Source organism: Nothobranchius furzeri, chromosome 5, assembly GCF_043380555.1.
Source record: "Nothobranchius furzeri strain GRZ-AD chromosome 5, NfurGRZ-RIMD1, whole genome shotgun sequence".
In the NCBI taxonomy this organism is placed as follows: Eukaryota; Metazoa; Chordata; class Actinopteri; order Cyprinodontiformes; family Nothobranchiidae; genus Nothobranchius; species Nothobranchius furzeri.
The window spans coordinates 6,076,224-6,096,099 of NC_091745.1; the positions used below are offsets into that span (position 1 = coordinate 6,076,224).

The window sequence follows — 19,876 nt, forward strand, 5'->3', positions numbered from 1 at the left end:
GAATGTTTATCCTGTGAATATATTTCTTTAACAACAATAAAACAAAAAAGTATAATGATGCCAAATGACTTGTCGCAAACCTGATTGTCATTTTTACTGACTGTTCCTGAAGGCAGCACATCAAACTGCGCTGCACGCTAGTGACGTCATTTCCATCAGACCCGAAAACAGGTTCGTGGATTTTGATGGCATCCAGGCGGTAAGAGGCAAACTGAAGTAATTTAAACAGTTGTAGCGCGTTTTATTGCATCTTTAATGGAATAGTTATCGTATAATTACAGCAAAAATACAAAGTAAAACGAGACGAGGTCGGTCGAGCTGTGCTAGAATTTTTTGCAGCTTTTTGCTACAATAAGGTCTTCCTTTTCCGGTAAAACTTGGGTTTTTAAATGGGGTAAAAGTCGATCCTTATTTCAGATCGCTTTACTTTCTCCTGTAGGCCATTATGATCATAAAAACATCCTTATTTGTCTTTGATCACGCCTACATCCGTGAACTGCAGGCTTAGCTTCCTAGCTAATTTAGCTACAGATAAGTTAAACACAAAAAATTACATTTTTAACACTTTTATCCCTTCTCTAAGTATATCTTCTGGTCCTAAAACTGAATAAAACGATGTACCTGAGACCGCTAATCCAATATAAAACTTTAAACCTTCGTCTAGTTGTTCTTCAGGTGTTCTAAATCAGACAGCTCGTGGTCTACGCTTCAATCATCAAAGCAGCGACTGATATTGTAATTATAAACACATTTTATAAGGAGCAACAATCATTTTTTTCAAGATGGTCACTTTTTAGCCACCATGGGGAAACATATGTAGTCTGGATCACTCTAAATGCATTATTTATCAAGGACAATAAAACCCTGAGTGATTAGGAGGTCATCTGAACATTTAATGTCACATTAAATAGACCCAACAGTGGAAATTACAGCAGAAAACTTTCCCACGTTCATACTGTTCAGTAAGATGCAAGGCCATAGGAACCTTTAAAAAGCATTTTTTATAAAAATGAGGTTCATCATTGTCTGAATTGAACTTCTGTAGTTGCTTTCATGTAGAAGAACTGATCGCCACCATTGATCCCATTACAGAAGGATGAACCTGAAACCTGGCTGGCTGATGCTCCTGCTCATGCCTGCGGCAGTGTGGTCGGTGCCCATCAATCACGATGGAGCCAGTCAGGAGCCTAAAGAGGAAGTTCAGGAAGAGAGCATGGTGAGTGTGTGAAGTGTTTTCATTTCAGATGAGCGGGGACTCTTGTCAGTTTTAACTTGAGCTTTAAAACCCACGCCTGCAGGACACGGGTCTGTACTACGACCGGTACCTCAGAGAGGTGATCGAGGTTTTGGAGACTGATCCTCACTTCAGAGAGAAACTGCAGACAGCAAACACAGAGGACATTAAGGTTAGCATCTAAACACGTTACTGCTCCTCTTATCTGCATCATCTTACTAAAAAAAAACTCTTTCAGTTAAAAGTTTTCGGTTTCAGGACAAAACAGCAACTCTTACAGGGTCTTGACATAGTTAAAATATTCATTGAAGTGAACAGCAACACCTTATCATTTATATCATGTCATTAACGTGTTTAGTGTTAGGGTTGGGCGATGGGACAAATTATTCGACCACTGGTGATGGGCTGAGCTGTTACGATTGTCTTTACAAGAGGCGATTTGTTTATTTGTTTATTTATTTATTTGACCGTGAGTAGGTTTGTTAATGACAGATGTTTTACATGTGAGGCACAAAGAACATCGGAGGTAAATAAAAAAAAAAACAAGGAAAGATCTCCGTCAGCGCAGTTGAGCATTATCTCTCACTTTCTCCGCATCTTGCTGCTGACAGTGCGCGCAAGCGGCGTGCTGAGGAGGAGCTGGGAGAGCTTCTGTGGCGCACTCGGCATCATGCACAAGAGCGCAGTGTCGAGTGGAAAGTGGAGACACTTGTATCTTTCAGAGAGAGACTTCTGGTTATTTCATTTGGAGGCAATTTTCCTGATTTTAAGACGTTGGCTTAAGTAGCGCTCGTTACTCAGCACCTGCTTCGAATTCATCCACAACATTTAAACATCTACGAGTCTGTCTGAGGAAAAAGTCCAGAACCTCTTCAGCAAGCTCCTTAGAGACATTTGATCACGCACAAGCTGCAGGTGACCAGCTCAGGTTTACACGGAGCAGAAGGAGTATGTGTTCAGGCTGCAGCAGGTGAAATCTTCCTATTTTAAGGGAAATCATTTAACTGCATTGTTTATTTGGGGGACTCGAATTATCTTGTTTGGATTAAATAATTATTAAAAATGAATGGATATGGAGTGATTATTATTTTTAAAATGAAAGCTGAAGGGATAAATGGATCATGTGTCCTCTGGCAGCGAGCAAATGCTCCATCCTCAGAGTGTGTCCCAATGTAGCAGCGATTCATTTTCATTTCTCAACGTCATAAAAGAAAGAAACCCAAGTAGAAAAAACACTTGTCATAAATAAAATACCACAGTGGTGGGCACCGCAGGGACACAAAGACGAGGCTTCTTTTTAACGCTTTAACCGTGTTTAATGAGCCGTTTATACGTCACCAACTGTGATAGAGTGGGAACTCTGGAAATTATTTGCTGATCCGACAGTATCTTCAAGATAAGGACTCCGGTCAGAGAGCAGCGCACGGAGAGACAGTTTTACGTATTTATTGACAGTAGAAGTATGGACATCTATACATTTCTGTGGTTCCGTGTGGTCTGGAAAATAAATACAAAGAGTGATGTAAAAGGACTGTGCAAATGGTGAAATAAATATCCAAATGTTAAAGACTATGCAAAAACAAATATATTCCCAAATGATGCACATTCAAGGGTTACACAGAGTAAATACTGACTTCCACCCTCAGAGGCACTGACAAAATCATATGGTCTCCAGGGACCTCTGGTGGTCAAACCAAGGTACTGCGGTTGCAAGTACCGCACTACTAAACCATGCTGCCAATTAGCCTGGCATTATACCACACCTCAACTGACCTGACGTCATGGACGGGTACACATGGATTAAATGGAATGATACACAAATAAACCAGTATTTAGCACACATAACACAAATTAAGAGAAGTGAAATGCGGACAACAAGCGAGAATAGCAACTGATACCAATTAAACTGTAGGAACTCCCTCTAAACAATCCAAACTAGGGCTGCACGATATTAGGAAAACCTGCGATATTCGATAACAGTGCTTAATATTGCGATATCGATATTACTCACGATAAATGAACAAATACTAAAGTATGCAGTGTTGATGTCGTCTGGCGTGTGACATCTGCTCTGGGTTCAACGCAAACAAAAACTAATGCATGAATTCCATTACGACACAACATTTTTATTGAAATAATATGCAGCTGCACCTGCTACTGTATTAGCAGCAAAACAACAAACTGCATGCATGCAGTTTCTCAGTGACTTTAAAACACCACCTCTACCATAAAACTTTTTCTGATGCTCCAAATACAGGAAAACATCCCTTACCAGGGTTTTTGAATAAATAAAAAAATCAGAAAATAAGTTTAAATGTTAAATAATAGTTAACATCACTTAAATGCAACAGCAAATTCTCTCATTGCTACTGAGCATTTTCTCCACTTAAGTGGTTATGATATAAGGCTGTTGCTGTAATTGGGAAGTGATCTGTGCTGGGCCAAACTAGGAGAATATTAAGATTTTCTGAGGGAAAGAGAAAAACAATTGTCTACCTTTCAGAAGAGGAACTGGCAAAAAAACCTACATGGAAAATATGTGAAAACGTTTGTTTTTAACCCCAAATTGAACAAGTTTACCTAGATCTTAAAAAGCAGCTCAGATGATGAAACTGCAACAATGATTCTGATAACAAGCTAACAGATTGAACTAAGATAACTGGCTAGCAGAGCTTCTGACTGACGGTTTATGTGCAGCAGCAAATCAACTATCCTGATTAACAAGGTTATAAAAGCTCATAAAGGAAAAATCACTTTGATGTGTGGGGGAACTTTTCCAGGCCCTCTTTAGCAGGGTGGGACTGGGAGGAGAGTGCTGTAGCCTTTTAGCTGGAAGCTAACCGGAGCCTGGGGCTAACACTAGCGACATGAAGGTGGGTTGGTTCACCGGCACGTGTCGGAGTCGGCCCGGTAAAAATGATTAACGACACCGAGCGGCGTCACGTTCACGTTTGAAAGCAGCGCTGAATCCAGAAACATCAGCACAAAGTGCGTTCGATGCTCTGAGCCAGCATGACGAACAAGGGAACAGCGCAGCAAACTCTGTTCGGGTGTTGCCTTCCAAAAGGGTCTATGTAGGGGGCGGGCGTATTACGTGAACGGAACCATCTGATTGGCCGCATCTGATTGGTCAAATAATACTTCATCGTAAAAAACAGAGCTGGTTTACAAAAAGCTGATGTATGACACGGATGGAAATGTTTGAACCAAACATTTATCGCTGTTTTTGCCGTGTTTTGCGATGGGCCTTCTTCTCCTGCCTTCAGAGAGTACAGATGCTTTTTTCTCAGCTCCCTTATCGGCTTCCCCAAGGCTCTTGTCCTGTCTGCCTACAGAGCACTTCTCTGCATTTCTCCTGAAACCACTACTCTTTTTTGGAAATATGGACTTAATTAATTGGTCATTCAACGTGATTGACAAAATTTTCTCTACGATGAGAACGGAGAAGGGAGCTCCCACCTGTCCCGAGGGGACATTCGCATCGGGATATACACTCGATTCTTGGGAGGTCTGGCGAATCGTGTGCCTCTCTCAGCTGTCCATCGAGGACGTGGAAGATTTGTGGATATTCGGCCTGATGATCACTGGATTTCTTCTGATTGGAGTGGGAGGATATCTGGTTTTCTGGAAATTTGGGAAGACGGGAGCGATTGGAGTGCGACCCGTACCCATGGAATGTGCCGCTCGTGCGGTGACCTCACAGACTGGGACGTTACTCGAGGTGAACCGTAAGCTGGACAATGTCCTTGCGGCGTTGCCTGTGTTAGTGCGCAAGATGGATTTGATCTCGGAGAGGGTCGCCGGACGATGTGGGGATGTGGAATGTAAAATTGGCTTCACTGGTGGACATGAATGACCGGTTATAGACTCCAAGGCGGAGAGGAAGATTATCTCTGTCTGCCCTAAACAAACAAAGTCATGTTTATCCTTATCTGACGCCATAGCAGCCTCTCAAGGCTGCCTCAACACACCCCCACAAAAGGAGGAATGCCGACAGATGCTGTGTCCCGACCTTCACCCTCTTCCTACAGGCTGACATGTCTGCAAGGACCTCAATGTGCTCTCTGTTCCTTATCTCTCCCTCCCACCTGTTGGTCTGCAGCTGGTCGATGCGCCGCAGTGGCAGCTCCCATTGGAGGCTTCAGGATCCCGCCCACCCCCACCTCCCCATTGGACTCTGATGTTTTATACGTGCTGTCTGTGCTTCCATGTTGGGTGTTTTTTTGCATTGGAGTGCTACACCCTGCTGGTGTAACCCTGTTAATGCCTTTTTTTCTCCCTCCCTGAACTTTCCTCATGTAACACCCTTTTCATCTAACTATTAAGGTAGCGCGACTCATGTTGCGAATGACCGCAGTCACCAATTCTTGTTATGTCTTACCCACGTATGTCTGATCTTTGAATTGTGTGTGCTGAAACTGAATTTCATTTCTCTGTATGTCCTGCACATGTGGAGAATATGACAATAAATGACTTTGACTTTGACTTATCGCGACGACGATAATTTTTCGATATATTGTGCAGCCCTAATCCAAACAATATGTCCAGACAGACATAAAGGATACTGAATGAACTTTTAGGCTATTTATGTATCCATAGAGGTGCTACGGTTGACCAAACTTACATATCAGTCATGAACGCACACGAGGCTGTCTGCCACCACCAACAGCTTGGACAAAATGGTAGAAACGGCTTTACAGGAAGTGACTATCTAGAGGAAGTGACGTCACAAACTGGACCACCAAAATAAGAGTGGGGTAACTTTACAAATGGATCTTCTAGAACTGCAATAACTATAACCCTTTCTGACACCAACAAACTACAAATACTAAATTACACAAAAAAATCTAACTTTCTCCTCCAGCAAACATATGTGCTGCGCTTCTATAAAAAAGAATCTGTGTTTGTTCTTGTGCTGTATTCACAAATCAGTCCGTGCATCATGACGTTGCCCAAAGAGTCACATGCTCGAAAAACTCGCCCTTCAGCATTTATTGGACTGACGATTGGCGGTGGGAACAATTATACAAATCGCCTGACCCTATTTAGTGTAGCACCTTGGTACGCTGTAACCATGCCTTTGTCTGGATGATACAATCAGCTGGTGGTTTTGTGTTCACCACCAGAACGGACGTCTCAGTAAAGAACTGGACCTGGTCAGTCACCATGTGAGAACTCGACTGGATGAGCTGAAGCGACAGGAAGTTTCACGCCTAAGGATGCTGCTGAAGGCCAAGCTGGACAGCACAAACACACAGAGTATGTCTGAGCAGGTTTTATTACCCACATTCTCTTGATTTTTGCGGCGTACATAAACCTAAATAATTACAGTGTTCCACAGTGTTGTTTTAAAGGTGTAGATTACTCGTTTAATCAACACATTTGCAGTGGTCTCTAGGACTGAAGGCCTTGCAGGCAGAACTCAGGGCACAATAAAAGCCCACAAACCCCTGGCCCAGCAGGACCAGTCTGCGACGTCAGAGCCGTGCTTCAAACGGGAGGATTTGGAGTCTTATCTCCTGATATTTAGACATCTTGCCTCGGACTGGATAAAAGCAACACGACTCTACCACTAATGTCTGCTCGGGGCATGAATGCTTATCTCCACATATAACAAGTCTGGAAGAGCTTCTGTTATGTGTAGGGATGGGTACCTTTGACATTTGAATCGATCCGTTACTAATTCCCGGTACCTACGAATCGATACCGGTACTTAACGGTACCAATTTTCTGTACTTTTGAGTGTTTAATATTTAAATTCTCTTTTATAATTAAATATATATTTTTCTCAATATATAACCATATTTGATAAATATCACGATAAATAACATACAACTGTTTGTATTTTAACATCGTCCTTGTAGTTTTATAAGCTGATAATTAAACTGAAGCAAACATCTTTACTGTGAACTAAATTTACTGTCTATCTTCATTCCTTTTGCCGTCCTTTTTCATTAGATTTTTCCTACTGGGAAGTTAGAATTTCCGGGGAGAAAGCGAACGCACCATTAGCTGATAACAATGGTCGCAATGGAAGCTAACATATCAAGCTAACATTATCTTAAACAGTTTATTTAACTGCTGGAGCAGATTAAAACGATGATGCCTCACACTTAGATCGTTGTCGCTGGTTTCATCTTCACCCAATCACCCGTCGCATTTAGTAAAGTGAAACCAAACTTTAGAACGCGTTCATGTTCTTCTAGTCGGAATTTCGGAGTTCCGAGGAGAAAGCGAACGCACCGTTAGTGAAACGGAAGCTAACAAATCAAGCTAACGTTATCTTAAACATTTTATTTACCTACCGGAGCAGATTAAGATGAGATCTTAGATCGTTGTCGCTGGTTTCATCATCACCCAGTTACCCATCACATTTAGTGAAGTGGACCCAAGCTTTAGCGTGCGTTCTTTCTACCCATGCTGCTCTGTTTACAACTCGCTCGCAGCGACCGATGACATAACGCTCTTGCGCATGCACAGCTGTCTAGGCAAGTTCTCGTTGTGAAGGACGGGTACCGAAACGAGGCACCATTTCAAATGAAGTGAATCGGTGCTCGATCGGTACTGTGGAATTCGGTCGGTACCTTAAAAAGTACCGAATTCGGTACCCATCCCTAGTTATGTGAGTGAGTTGCTAATGCTAGCGGTTAACTTCTGTTGAGCGAGACGTTCTTTGCTGATTCTGGACGCTAAAACAACAACAGCCTTCCCCGTCGTGAGTCAATATGGGTGAGTCCAGTTCACAGTGTGACGCAGAGCGGTCAGGTTCATCGCGTTTCACTGATATTAGCTTCTATCAGAAGATAAAGCAGGAGATAGGTGTAGGAGACTATTTTCATGTTCAGCCTGCATGAAAAACTCGAGTGATTGATTTTAATCAGAAATAATGATTAAAAAAAATTCTGTCAACCACACCTTTAAATGTTCATAGCAGTGTGTCATCTGTCGCATGTCTGTGCAGTTTGCTTCTGCAGAAGCTAAATGTGAGATTTTAATCCTGAATGAATCCCAAGATTTTTTTGTGAAGTGAAAGTATTTTGTGTCTGACATTGCATCAAACCAGGCTCACATAGGTGTGACTCGTGCAAAACATGCGCTGGTTAAGCTTTAAAAAAAATAGCAATCTTCAAACTGGACCTACAGTAAAAATGTAAGTTAAAGAAATAAAGACAAACCAACAAAAGGGGAGAATAACAAAGAGTAAGTCTGAACTGATGCTGTGCTCTCTGTAAGTTTGTTTCTTCATCATCTTTGAGGTTGTCACCTTGGTGACAGGCTGAACACGATGGGAAATGCATCTGTTCCCTCATGTTAAACCAGACTCTGCTGCTTTGTTCGGTTAAAACATGTTTATTCTGGTGTCTGTTCAAAAGGACAAACTCCTGAAATCTGCTGAAAGAAAACTGACGTTTTCTGCTCGTCGTTCAACAACTCAAAGCCATTACTCAGTTACAGGTGTGATGGTGTTTTTTTACACATTCTGCTTTAAGTGTGGAATAAAACTGGAATGTGGCTGCTTTTGTCCCCCACAGGCCTTCAGATGGACCACTCCTCTCTGTTGAAGCAGTTTGAACATCTGGATCCACACAATCAAAACACCTTTGAGGCCAAAGACCTCGAGCTTCTGATCTCAGCAGTAAGATGCTGGACCAATAAATAGCATCCCAGTCTGAATTATTTCCTCTTTCTCTACATCTGATCTTAACTCTGTCAAATTTTGAAATAGTTTGATTTGGTAGCTTAATTCTACCGTTCTCCTCATTCAGGCTACAAAGGACCTTGAGAACTATGACGCTGAGAGGCATGACGAGTTCAAGCGCTACGAGATGCTGAAGGAGCATGAGAGGCGGGAGTACCTGAAAGGCCTGGACCAGGAGAAGAGGGAGAAGGAGGAGAAGAGGATGCAGGATCTGAAGGAGAAACACCGCCAGCATCCTAAAGTCAATGCTCCAGTGGGTGACAATTAACTCCTTGTTGGTCTTTTTCAGTGAAACTAAAGGGGATTTATGTTTAGATTCATAATCTTGAATGTTCAGGGTAGTGTTGCTCAGCTGAGGGAGGTTTGGGAGGAGACTGATGGATTGGATCCTCACGAGTTCAACCCAAAAACTTTCTTCAAACTTCACGGTGAGCAGCACTTCCCTTTACTTCCTGTTTGTGTCGTTGATGCTGATGTGTTTTTGTTTTGATTAAAACTTCTTATTTTTCTCCTTAGACACAAATGAAGATGGTGTTTTAGATGAGCAGGAATTAGAGGCACTTTTCACAAAAGAGGTATTATTCAGGTCTTTTACATAAACAAATGCATTTAAAACAATTCAAATGGAGCGTTTAAGGTCCCCAGCAGTCAGAATGCATTGATTTTGATTCACTCCTAACACGTTTGAATTATCGTCCTCTACCAGCTGGAGAAGGTTTATGATCCGAAGAATGAGGAGGATGACATGATGGAGATGGAGGAAGAAAGGCTGAGGATGAGGGAGCATGTCATGAAAAACGTGGGTCTCGTTTAGATGCTGCGCTGTTGCACATCCGCGACTTTCACTGATGCTGATTTTCTGCTGGTGTTAAAAGGTGGACACCAATAAGGACCGACTCGTCAGCTTGGAGGAGTTCCTCAAATCCACAGAGAGAAAGGAGTTCAATAATCCCAAAGAGTGGGAGGTAAAAAGGCTCAGAGGAGGCCTGAGTGGTTGGGATTGGGACATGAGTCCATTTAAAATGACTGAGTTAGATTAGAGAAAGTTCAAATCTGGTCTCAAGTACGCTGAAAATATTTTCTGAAGGACAAAAAAGTATGTCATTTTTAAGCTTTTCAGGGATAAATTATGATCCTGCGAACTTAAAAAAGGACGCAAACATGTTATATGAACCTATAGTTTATGCTTATTGATTAGGACGTCATTTATTCAATATAATAGCAACTAGAGTTTTTAGTGCCTGTTGACGTGGTTTTTTATGTATTACACACATGCCTCTGGTGTTTTACAGACACTGGATGCGAAGCCGGCTTACACTGAAGATGAGCTCCAGCGATTTGAAGCTGAGCTCAGAGACAAAGAGGAAGAGCTGAAGAGGAAGGCAGAAACTCTTCATCAGGAGCAGGAGCTGTTGAGGGAGAGAGGCAAAGCCCTGGAGGCCCAGAAAAGAGAGTACCAGCAGGTAACTCCAGAAAAGAAAGCGGGGCTTTCTCAGACCGGTAAAATTGTGTGTTAGGATTTTAAATTCATGTGTGTGTTTTTTTTCCTAATTCTAGGCAGTGTTAGAATTGTCACAGAGGAAGAAAGAACAGCAGGCGGCAGTTGGGCAGCCTCCAGCGGGTCCTAATGGAGAATTACAGTTTCAGCCACAGACACACAACCCTGAAGGTAAAATAACTAAATGAGACCGGCCCAGCTTTCTTGTTGGGTCATGATTAGTGTCAAAACTGTTGGCACTTGTTGTCTGTCTCACAGAGGCCGAAGCCCCAGCAGGAGCCCGGAACAGCCTACCAGCCGAACCTCCACAGAATCTTCCCATCCACACCTAATGAAACACACACACACCTGTTTTACTGAACTGTGATTGAAAAATGTGTTTTATGGGTAATGTACAGCCTCACTGGCTTCTTCATCTTAATATATTTTGCTGTGTGTTCATCTCAGTGGTCTATATTAGATTTAAGATGTATATAACACACAAGCTGTTAGTGCGTGCATGTTCATGTATCTTCAGTTCCACTGAAGCTTTTTATTCATGCAAAGTTCTAAAAGTGCTATCACAAATAAATAAGACCACCAAACCTGACGTTTTGAGCTCATGTTTTTTAACAGAGTTGGTCATGAGGGAAATAAGCAAGCCTTACATACTTTGTTCCTTATTACATGTTGGACTGTATTCCCTACACTCTCGTTTTAAAGTGTTTGAAGGCCCAGTGATGTCATCAAAGTCATCAAACATCTTCTCTTGTCTCATTTCCCTTTTGTTTAAGCAAAAGTTTCACCATTCAGTGGTAATACATTTGTCTGGGTTTATAATTGCATTTGTCCGTTGTCTTGTTGCCAGATTGTTGCTTGTTGTGTTGTGATAAAAAGCAATACAATAAATGGAATTAATCATTTTTACGTTTGTTGGTAGAGTTTTCTGTTTTAAGGTTGTCGATGTAATATTTGGTGTAGCGGATGAACAGAGGAGAGGAACGACACAACCATAGATCCAACGCTGTGAGCAGTATGTTTCAGCTGATCTTTAGCTTTTCTATTAGGGAAAAGTTTTAGTGCCACAGATACTAAAATAGGTAATGGACAGAAAGTGAGTGTAGTTTTAGTGGGTCGTAGAGAATGTCACTAAACATCCATCCTGGAAAAAACAACCTACAGCTGCATGTAGACAGGCTTAGCTCCTCAAAAACGAGAGTGGGAATGAAAACTTTGATGGAATACGTGTTTTATGTTGGCTGTCAAAACGGTCTGTTTAATCAAGTTAATTGAATATTTGAAGTTCAGAAATGAAATAATTTACTTCCGGGAAAAACCGGAAGTGGAAAAAACAGTCTGAATTTTCCTTTTCGCTTTAAAAAGTGAACATTTGGAGATTTGTGGCAGCCAGGGTCTGAAACATGCCTCGCGGCAACGACATCCCAGATGGAATAAGAGCGACAGTAGTTGATTTACACAAAGCTGGAAAAGGCTATAAATTCATATCAAAGAATTTAGGAATTCATCATTCCACAGTGAGGAAATTAAACCTCGGCTATTCTGGCTAGTTTCCATTCATTTCGTGGTGCCTGCTCATTCTGTAAGAGTACAATGTCATTCACCTTCATGTTTCTTCTGGTTTTCTGCCATTTTTGTCTTTGTTGTAAACTCAGCAGATATTCCCTTTTCCAACGAATCCAAAATTCATTGGCCAAATACTGGACTCTGCGCCACCTTTTTTTAAGATACAGGTCTTCTTTGCCAAACTGCCCAGGTGGAGGAAGGATAATTGTTGACTTCATTGCAAGAATGTGATTTGGAGTTAAAGGTTCAGGTGCAGATGGATCATTTATATTCTCAACTGTAAGTGGTCGGCTATTGACAATTGCCATTATTTCATAAAACAAAGTTCTTAGAGATGAACTGTCCAGTCTTTGAGCTGAATTGTCAAGAATGCTTGTGAGAACACTTCGAATAGTCCTAATCTGTCGTTCCTGGATGCCACCCATGTGGCTTGCTGCTGGGGGATTCATTAGGAATTCACATTTTAGAGCTTTGACCCTTTCTTCTTCCATTCCTTTTATGAGCTCTGCAAGCTCCCTTTTTGCACCAATGAAATTGGTTCCTTGGTCACATCGAAGTAGACGGACATTTCCTCTTATGGCAATAAAGGCTCTTAATGCATTGATGAATGCGTCAGTGGTCAGATCGTCAAGCATTTCTATGTGTATGGCTCTTGAACACAAACAGGTGAGTAGAAGTCCATACCTTTTAACCTCTTTTCTTCCCTCTTTTACATATGTGGCAAGGCGGAGAAACGAGGGCCCGGGCGGGATTCGATCCACAGACTCCCGGGTGAGAGTCATACGCTCTAACCAGTCAGCCAAAGGGACATCCCCTTGGCCAAGTAGCCAGGGAGCACGATCAATCGGGACATTGTGACAGGACGCTCACGCTGTCACACATAGATTGGCCCAAAGCAATCCATGCCAGTGTAAGTGAATGGAGGCGTTGTTTCCATTCGGTCTTGAGGTAAGTCACTCATCCTTTAGGTTTCAGTACATCTTCGGTACTTTCAACACTTAACACATTTAAAGATGTGTGAAGATACAATGCCACTGCTTCCTAGGATCCACCATCCATTCGCTCTGAGCTCATTTACGGTCATTCCACATCTCTGATGATGAATCCTTTCATGAAAATGCTTGACAAGCAGAGAGGATATATGGCTGATCTTTGGAAGTATTACTGGATGTTTTAAGTGAGGATGTAACGCTGATTGATTTAAACGTCCTCCTACTCTCAAAACTCCATCTTCATCCAAGGTGGGATTTAACCTTTTCAGCTTGCTGTACTTGGTTTTAACCACACCTTAATTTGCCTTTAAGCTTTGTATCTCATCTGGAAATGCTTCCCTTTGAACCAGCTTGACAATAGCAATTTCTGCGTATTTTCTTTCCTCCAAGCTTGTACCCTCATTGGTTCTTTGTTTCAACCTTTTGTGTTCCGTGACTCGTCTCTTCAATCTGGCAACAGCTTTCGCTAATCTTGACCAGTCAGAGAACTTCTCAAAGCACTCTAAAAGTGATCTGCTCTCCTTTGCCTTTGTGTTAAACACGGAAGCCCTGCGGAGTTCAGGATCATCATCTTGTACTTCTTCTATCTTGTATTTAGAAGCAGATAGTTCATTTTGCCAGAGAAATGTTGGTTCTGAGAACCAGTTGGATTTCCTTAGTTCTTTTGCCATCAATCCTCGAGAAGCATGATCTGCTGGGTTATCCTCAGATGGAATGTAGGCCCATTGCTCAGCTTTTGTACTTGACTTGATTCTTTGTATGCGATTTGCAACAAATACTTGAAATCTTCTGGCATCGTTTCTTATGTAACCCAAGACAATTGTGGAGTCTGTCCAGAAGTATTCCTTCAGGTCTTCAATTTCCAGTTCCTTCCGAAGCATGTTACTGACTCGAACTGCAACGACTGCTGCTGAGAGTTCCAGTCTCGGCATTGTTGTAACTTTACTTGGTGAAACTCTGGACTTCCCCATTACTAAAGCGCAATGGATATCATTGAATTTGTTGATAGCTCTGAGGTAAGTACATACACCATAACCTACAGTACTTGCATCACAGAAGTGGTGAAGTTCATACCTTTTGATGTTTCCAAAGTCTGAAGGTAAGTAGCATCTTTTGACTTCCACATCAATTAGAGTGGGTAATTCTCTGACCCATGACTGCCACCGTGATCTTAAACTTTCTGGAAGCTCATCATCCCAGCTGATCTTATCTTTGCACATTTGCTGAAGAATCTGCTTTCCAGAAAGAACAAAAGGTGCTATGAATCCGAGTGGATCATAAACGGAGGCTACAGTAGAAAGGACACCTCTCCTTGTCAATGGTCTGGGATTGACTTCAACTCTACACTTAAGAGTGGCATGTGTGATGCACCACTCCACTCCAAGTGCCTTTTCGATGTGTGAATAAATAAATTCTATGTCTCGATTTTTGACAGTGCTGCGTTCCCCTTCTGGGATGGATGCCATTACATTATCATTGTTTGAAACAAACTTGTGGAGTCTTAACTTGCCAGTGTTACAAAGTTCCCTTGATTCTCTGACAAGTTGAATGGCCTCTTGTTCTGTAGCAACACTTACAAGACCATCATCTATATAGAAATTGTTTTCTATGAAGTGTATGGTGCTTTCAGAGTTCTGACCTTTCCCTAGAGTTGCCAGATGCCTCAGGCCAAAGTTGGCACAGCCAGGGGAGGAAACTGCTCCAAAGAGGTGGACCTTCATCCTGTAGGTGGATGGTTTGGTTTCCAAACCACCATTTTCCCACCATAAGAAACGCAGATAATCTCGATCTTCGGCCTTTACAGGAAACTGGTGAAACATTCTCTCAATATCACGCATTACAGCGACTGGGTCTTTCCGGAGCCTACACAGGACACCCACAAGTTTGTTTGTTAGGTCAGGTCCAGTGAGAAGATGATCATTGAGAGATGTTTCATGAAACTTAGCTGAGCAGTCAAATACTACCCGTATCTTGCCCGGTTTTTGTGAGTGGTAGACTCCATGATGTGGAATATACCAAGCCGGACTGCTATTGATTCCCTCCTCTGAGCGAGCACCACCTCACCCCTGCCACATGGACCTCAAGGGATAAACCATCAATCCTGCTCAATGGTCAACTTTCCTCGCGGGGTCACCCATAAAGACAGTGGGAGGGCTAGAGGAGCTTGGTTCCATTCTGACCCATTTACTGTTTATGTTTTCCTTTAGGGATGCTCTTAAGCTAAACAGAGCTAAGCACTTGTAGTACTTAGCTTTCAATCTTAGTCTTCTCCCCTGTTGTCCTAATTTAAGTTATATATAAGCTAAAGATACGTCCAATTGGGACATGTTTTAAATAGTATTGATTTTTGTATAGTTACCCAGTAGGCACTGTAAATATTTATTGCACCTCAGTTTGCCCTCTTTTTTAAGGGCCACTTATTGTACCTGTCCTGTTTTAAGAGTACATTAAACCTTTTTCTAAACAGGAAAACATCACGTTTATTAAACTCTTTGCAATACCACCTTCAGAAACAAGTCTAATGTGGACATCCCCCTCAGAATCTCCTAGACAACAGGGGAGGGGGAGATAAGAGGTGTGCAGAATGAATGTTCAGTTTTTCCTTGAAAAACTATATTTAAAAAATAAATAATCAAAATTTTATTCTGTCGGGCACAACACTGGGTTTATGTTTTCATTTACCAGCCACTAGAGGGCACCTTGTGCTAAAAAGTCTGCTCAGCAAGGCGAAACTGGGTCTGTGTCCAAATTCAGGGGTGGCATGCTCTTAGTACCCATCCTCATTGGTCTCAGGAGAACGTGTTCTGTGACTGATTAGACCAGATGTTAACTGTTGTGGATTTGGACAGTCCAGCCTTAAATAATAGTCCCGCCCCTTCCACGGCAGATGTCCTCCAGTCACCTAGCAACAACTACCACACTAAGAAGAAGCTGCAGAAATGCAGCTCGCACATGTTTTAAACTTTTTCCTTGTTTTGTTATGTTTGAAGAACTACAGCAGATGTACCACCACTGGCATATTTTGTATGTCAGGCTGAGATGCAATGATACGCTGGTATAGTTTTATTTGCTTATTTTTTAAGTCTAAAAGCTCTTACCAATTTAATGTCAACTTAAGCCAGCTTCATGACATGAGCAATTTGGGATACTGAAAAGCACAAAAACGCTACTGTATTTCATATCCATCCGTGTGACATCCTGCTGTGCATCACAGGACTTATAGGCTACACTGCACCTGTTCTCAAACTCGGGGAAAAGAAGAACGGATTTCAAGACTGCATTCTGAGCACTCTTTGAATTTGGACAGTCTTCGTCGAGGTGCTGTGACATCACTGGTCTTAAAATTCGACCTCATGAGCACGCAACCCCTGAATTTGGACACAGCCTGTGTAAAATAGTGGACTTGGCAAGTCAAGCAGCTGATTCTGGGCCCAGAAAATGTTCTACCATTAAATGCCATTGTAAAATAAACTTATTAGTAGAAGTTAGTCCTTACCCTGTAAGATTTGTCACTGGACATGGTGCTGGCTGGTCACTTAAAGTGGGAATCAAGGTATGGATGGAGACTTACTTCAACCAGACTTCCTGTTAGAAAAATACCTGGAAAAAGTAGAGCTGGCTGGGAACAAAACTAGACTCAGATGGGCTGATTCAAACAATGCTGTACAGAGCTGTTTTAGGCTGAGTAGCATTCCTGGAAAACCACCTTTAAATATTGGTCTATACAGTAATTCATTAGGTCATCTTGATCCAGAAAGGATTTCTCAAGTAGAGGTTTGATTACAGCAACCTTAAAATCCTGTGGTACACCGAAAGCTGAATTGAATCAAAACAGTTCAAACACAGATGAGGTTCTACAGTTACCTCTGATGCTGCCTCACTTACTGAGGAAGAAGAAAGCGCATTAGGGAGGATGCTAAGGATTTTGTTTCTAATAGAATCAATTTTATTCGTGAAGAGTTCTATAAAGTCATTGCTGCTGAGGGCTAAGGGAATATGGTTCATAGCTATGACTCTGTGTAAGTTTGGCAACTTTACTGAAAAGAAATTTTAGATTATTCTTACCCTCCTCAATTAGCGATGAAAAATAAGCTGTTCTAGCTTTTCGAAGCTTATTTTTATAAAGCACTAGACTATTTTTCCAAAATAAGAAGGACTACTCCCAGTATGTAGAGTGCCATGTTCTTTCCAATTTCCTAGAGTTTTGCTCTAAAGTACGCAGTTCAGAATTAAACCAGGGAGCCAACTTCCTGTGCTTAATTACCTTCTTTTTTAAAGGGGCAACATCATCTACCACACGTGAAAAAGAAGTAACATTGTGAACTAAATCATCAATTTGTGAGGGGCTAGAAAAGAAAATATTGCCCTCTGCTATGTTCCTCTGAGATGCTGAGGACAGTAAAGATGGAACAGTTGATTTGAAAGATGCAACAGCGTTGTCAGATAGAGACCGACTATAGTGAAATTTACTTTCATATCTAAAGAAATCAGTTATAATAAACTCAAAAGTTATCAAAAAGTGGTCCGACAGGACTGGATTATGTGGAAATATAAGTCAGCACAAGGTCTAGGCTTCTTTGCATTGCCTACACCATGGGTCTTGTCTCTCTCTCTCTCTCTCTCTCTCTCTCTCTCTCTCTATATATATATATATATATATATATATATATACAGCAGAGAAACCAGACCATTTCACAAGCTTCAGCAGTATCTGTAAATAAAATACAAACCGTACGAGTGGACTGTAACCTGATAAGTGTTTCAAACAGAACTGTATCATAACACAGTTTTATGTATGACTATCAGTGGATATTATAATATGACAGTTTCATAAATCATTTGTGACTTTTCTCACCCAGTTTGAGGGTGTTTTCATTGAACCCAGCCTCCCCCTCCCCTACAGACATTTAACCTTTGTCCCTCAACACTTCTCCCAGTGGGCTGGCTCATCCTGGCCGTTGTCGCCTTACCCCATGGACACCTTTGAGGGCCATTGCTATCTCCTCTGACCTTTCCTGACCCCCGTGGACACTCCCACACCCTTTGGTGTCCATGCAGCTGTCACACATGCTGTCACGTTGGACAAATGTAGACATCTGGAGAGTGTTCTGTGTGGTGGGATGATTCAGGAGAATTCATTTGTTTTAGGTTAAACTTTAGGTAACTGAACATTTGCAAGAATGTTGTGGCTTAGCTAGAAGAAATGTACATTTACCACTAAAACCAATGAATATTTAAAGTAGGTAAAATTATTGCTTTTTGCAAATTTTTTTTAATCGATACAGTTTAAATGTTATTAAAAAAAAGCTTTGTGCATAACCAGCACTGGTTAATGGTTTTGTTACCCAGGATAGAGAGAAGATGGTTTGCCGAGGGAATTGGTCACCAGAAGATCAGATGTTTCATCTGAAGGTATCTGATGGGTCAGCTCTGAAGCTGTCAACACATTGTTGACATGCTGGTTAAGATCTCACCGTGCATTTTTATTTCACCACCGAAACCTCACTGCACATATCTGATTAGATATTTTGCCACGTGACTTTTTAACATCTGATACACAATCTGATCAACAAGCCTCACATTTTATTTTTGTGCACAAACAGGTAAATTTGTATTTTATTATTCAATAAATGCAACACGTTGCTGCATCATTCAACTGCGGATGGATATTTGGCAGCTCTTTTAGTGGCTCGTTTAAAACTATTCATTAATAACCTGCAGTATATTTTGTTTTGATTTGCTAAAACAAGCCATAGTAAAAAAATTATGTCTGACAATAAATGTGAGGGAAATGTGATCAAAATTACAGTTTCGTCTTTGTCAGATAAAGAAAGAAGTTTTTCAAGAGCAAAGAGAATTGTAACTAACAGAATGCCATACATTGGTATTAATTTGTCAAAATGATGCAAAGTGAACCCTGCAAACAACCAACATCGCATGGACGTGCAGATCATGTCTATCTTGAGTCTGGCGGTCCAGACCACATCTGAAGGACATCCGCACTAGGTCTTTGCACAGTTTCTACTTTGTTAAACTCTAAACTGTTCTTTGTTGTCACATAAAGTCAAGGAACTTAAAATTAACTGAATACTTACCATCGTTGCTGCTAGGTCAAGTTCAGTATCTGCTCTTTATTTTTAACTGAACATCAATCAAAGTTTAGATGTTTGTCAGAGCTGAGTATTTCTACTTTCATCCATCACCTCTGTGGAATCCTCTAAAGAGTAAAAGACAGTAATTGTGTCACCTAAATGGATCCTTGTCTCTGTCTGCTGCTGCACTTTAATAATAATAATAATAATAATAATAATAATAATGATAATAATAATAATAATAATAATAACACCCTTTATTGTCCCTCACTGGGGAAATTCTGGTGCACCAGCAGCAAAGTTACAGGTACGTTAAGAAAAAAACAGATTCACACAAATATATATATATTTATATGTATATTAAATGGAAAGAAAAATAGGAATAGACTAGAGATTGTAAATTATTTACAGCAAAGGATGTAGTAATGACACAAATATAGTATGTAAGATGATATAATAGCAGTTCTTAACTGTTAACTTCATAAGATTAGTAGCTAATCTCTCAGAGGAGCCGATGCCAAACCATAACCCACATCTTCTTCACTCCTATCCTCACTCACATGTTTGAAATATCAGAAAAGGTTTGATAAAGTTAATATTTAAAGTAACTTTAATGCTGAATTCTGTCAAATGGCCTCATACTACTTATTCGTGATCTGTCTCACTGTTGTCTTCTCTTCCATATTTACTTTGACAAAGTTTTAATAAGAAATATTAAATCTTGAATTAAAGGAATAAGTAGGGCAGAGGGCTTTAAGGGTACGGTGTAACAGCTTCCTGCCTTTTTACTACAACGTT

The 19,876-nt window shown here is 41.1% G+C and overlaps 1 protein-coding gene across 2 annotated transcripts; it reads left to right on the forward strand.

Moving 5' to 3' along the window:
- Positions 1-111: 111 nt before the first annotated feature.
- nucb1 (nucleobindin 1) lies at positions 112-11,337 on the forward strand. 2 transcript variants are annotated; one of them, XM_015948634.3, is made up of 13 exons: positions 112-199; positions 1,093-1,216; positions 1,299-1,406; positions 6,361-6,493; positions 8,767-8,870; positions 9,001-9,186; positions 9,271-9,361; positions 9,450-9,508; positions 9,640-9,732; positions 9,809-9,898; positions 10,226-10,396; positions 10,491-10,602; positions 10,690-11,337. In XM_015948634.3, exons 1-13 carry the CDS (start codon positions 186-188, stop codon positions 10,761-10,763), a joined length of 1,359 nt encoding a protein of 452 aa, XP_015804120.3. In that variant the 5' UTR covers positions 112-185; the 3' UTR covers positions 10,764-11,337. The 2 variants fall into 2 exon arrangements, with proteins under 2 accessions (XP_015804120.3, XP_054596135.2); XM_054740160.2 differs by having other exon boundaries at positions 125-171.
- Positions 11,338-19,876: the final 8,539 nt, after the last annotated feature.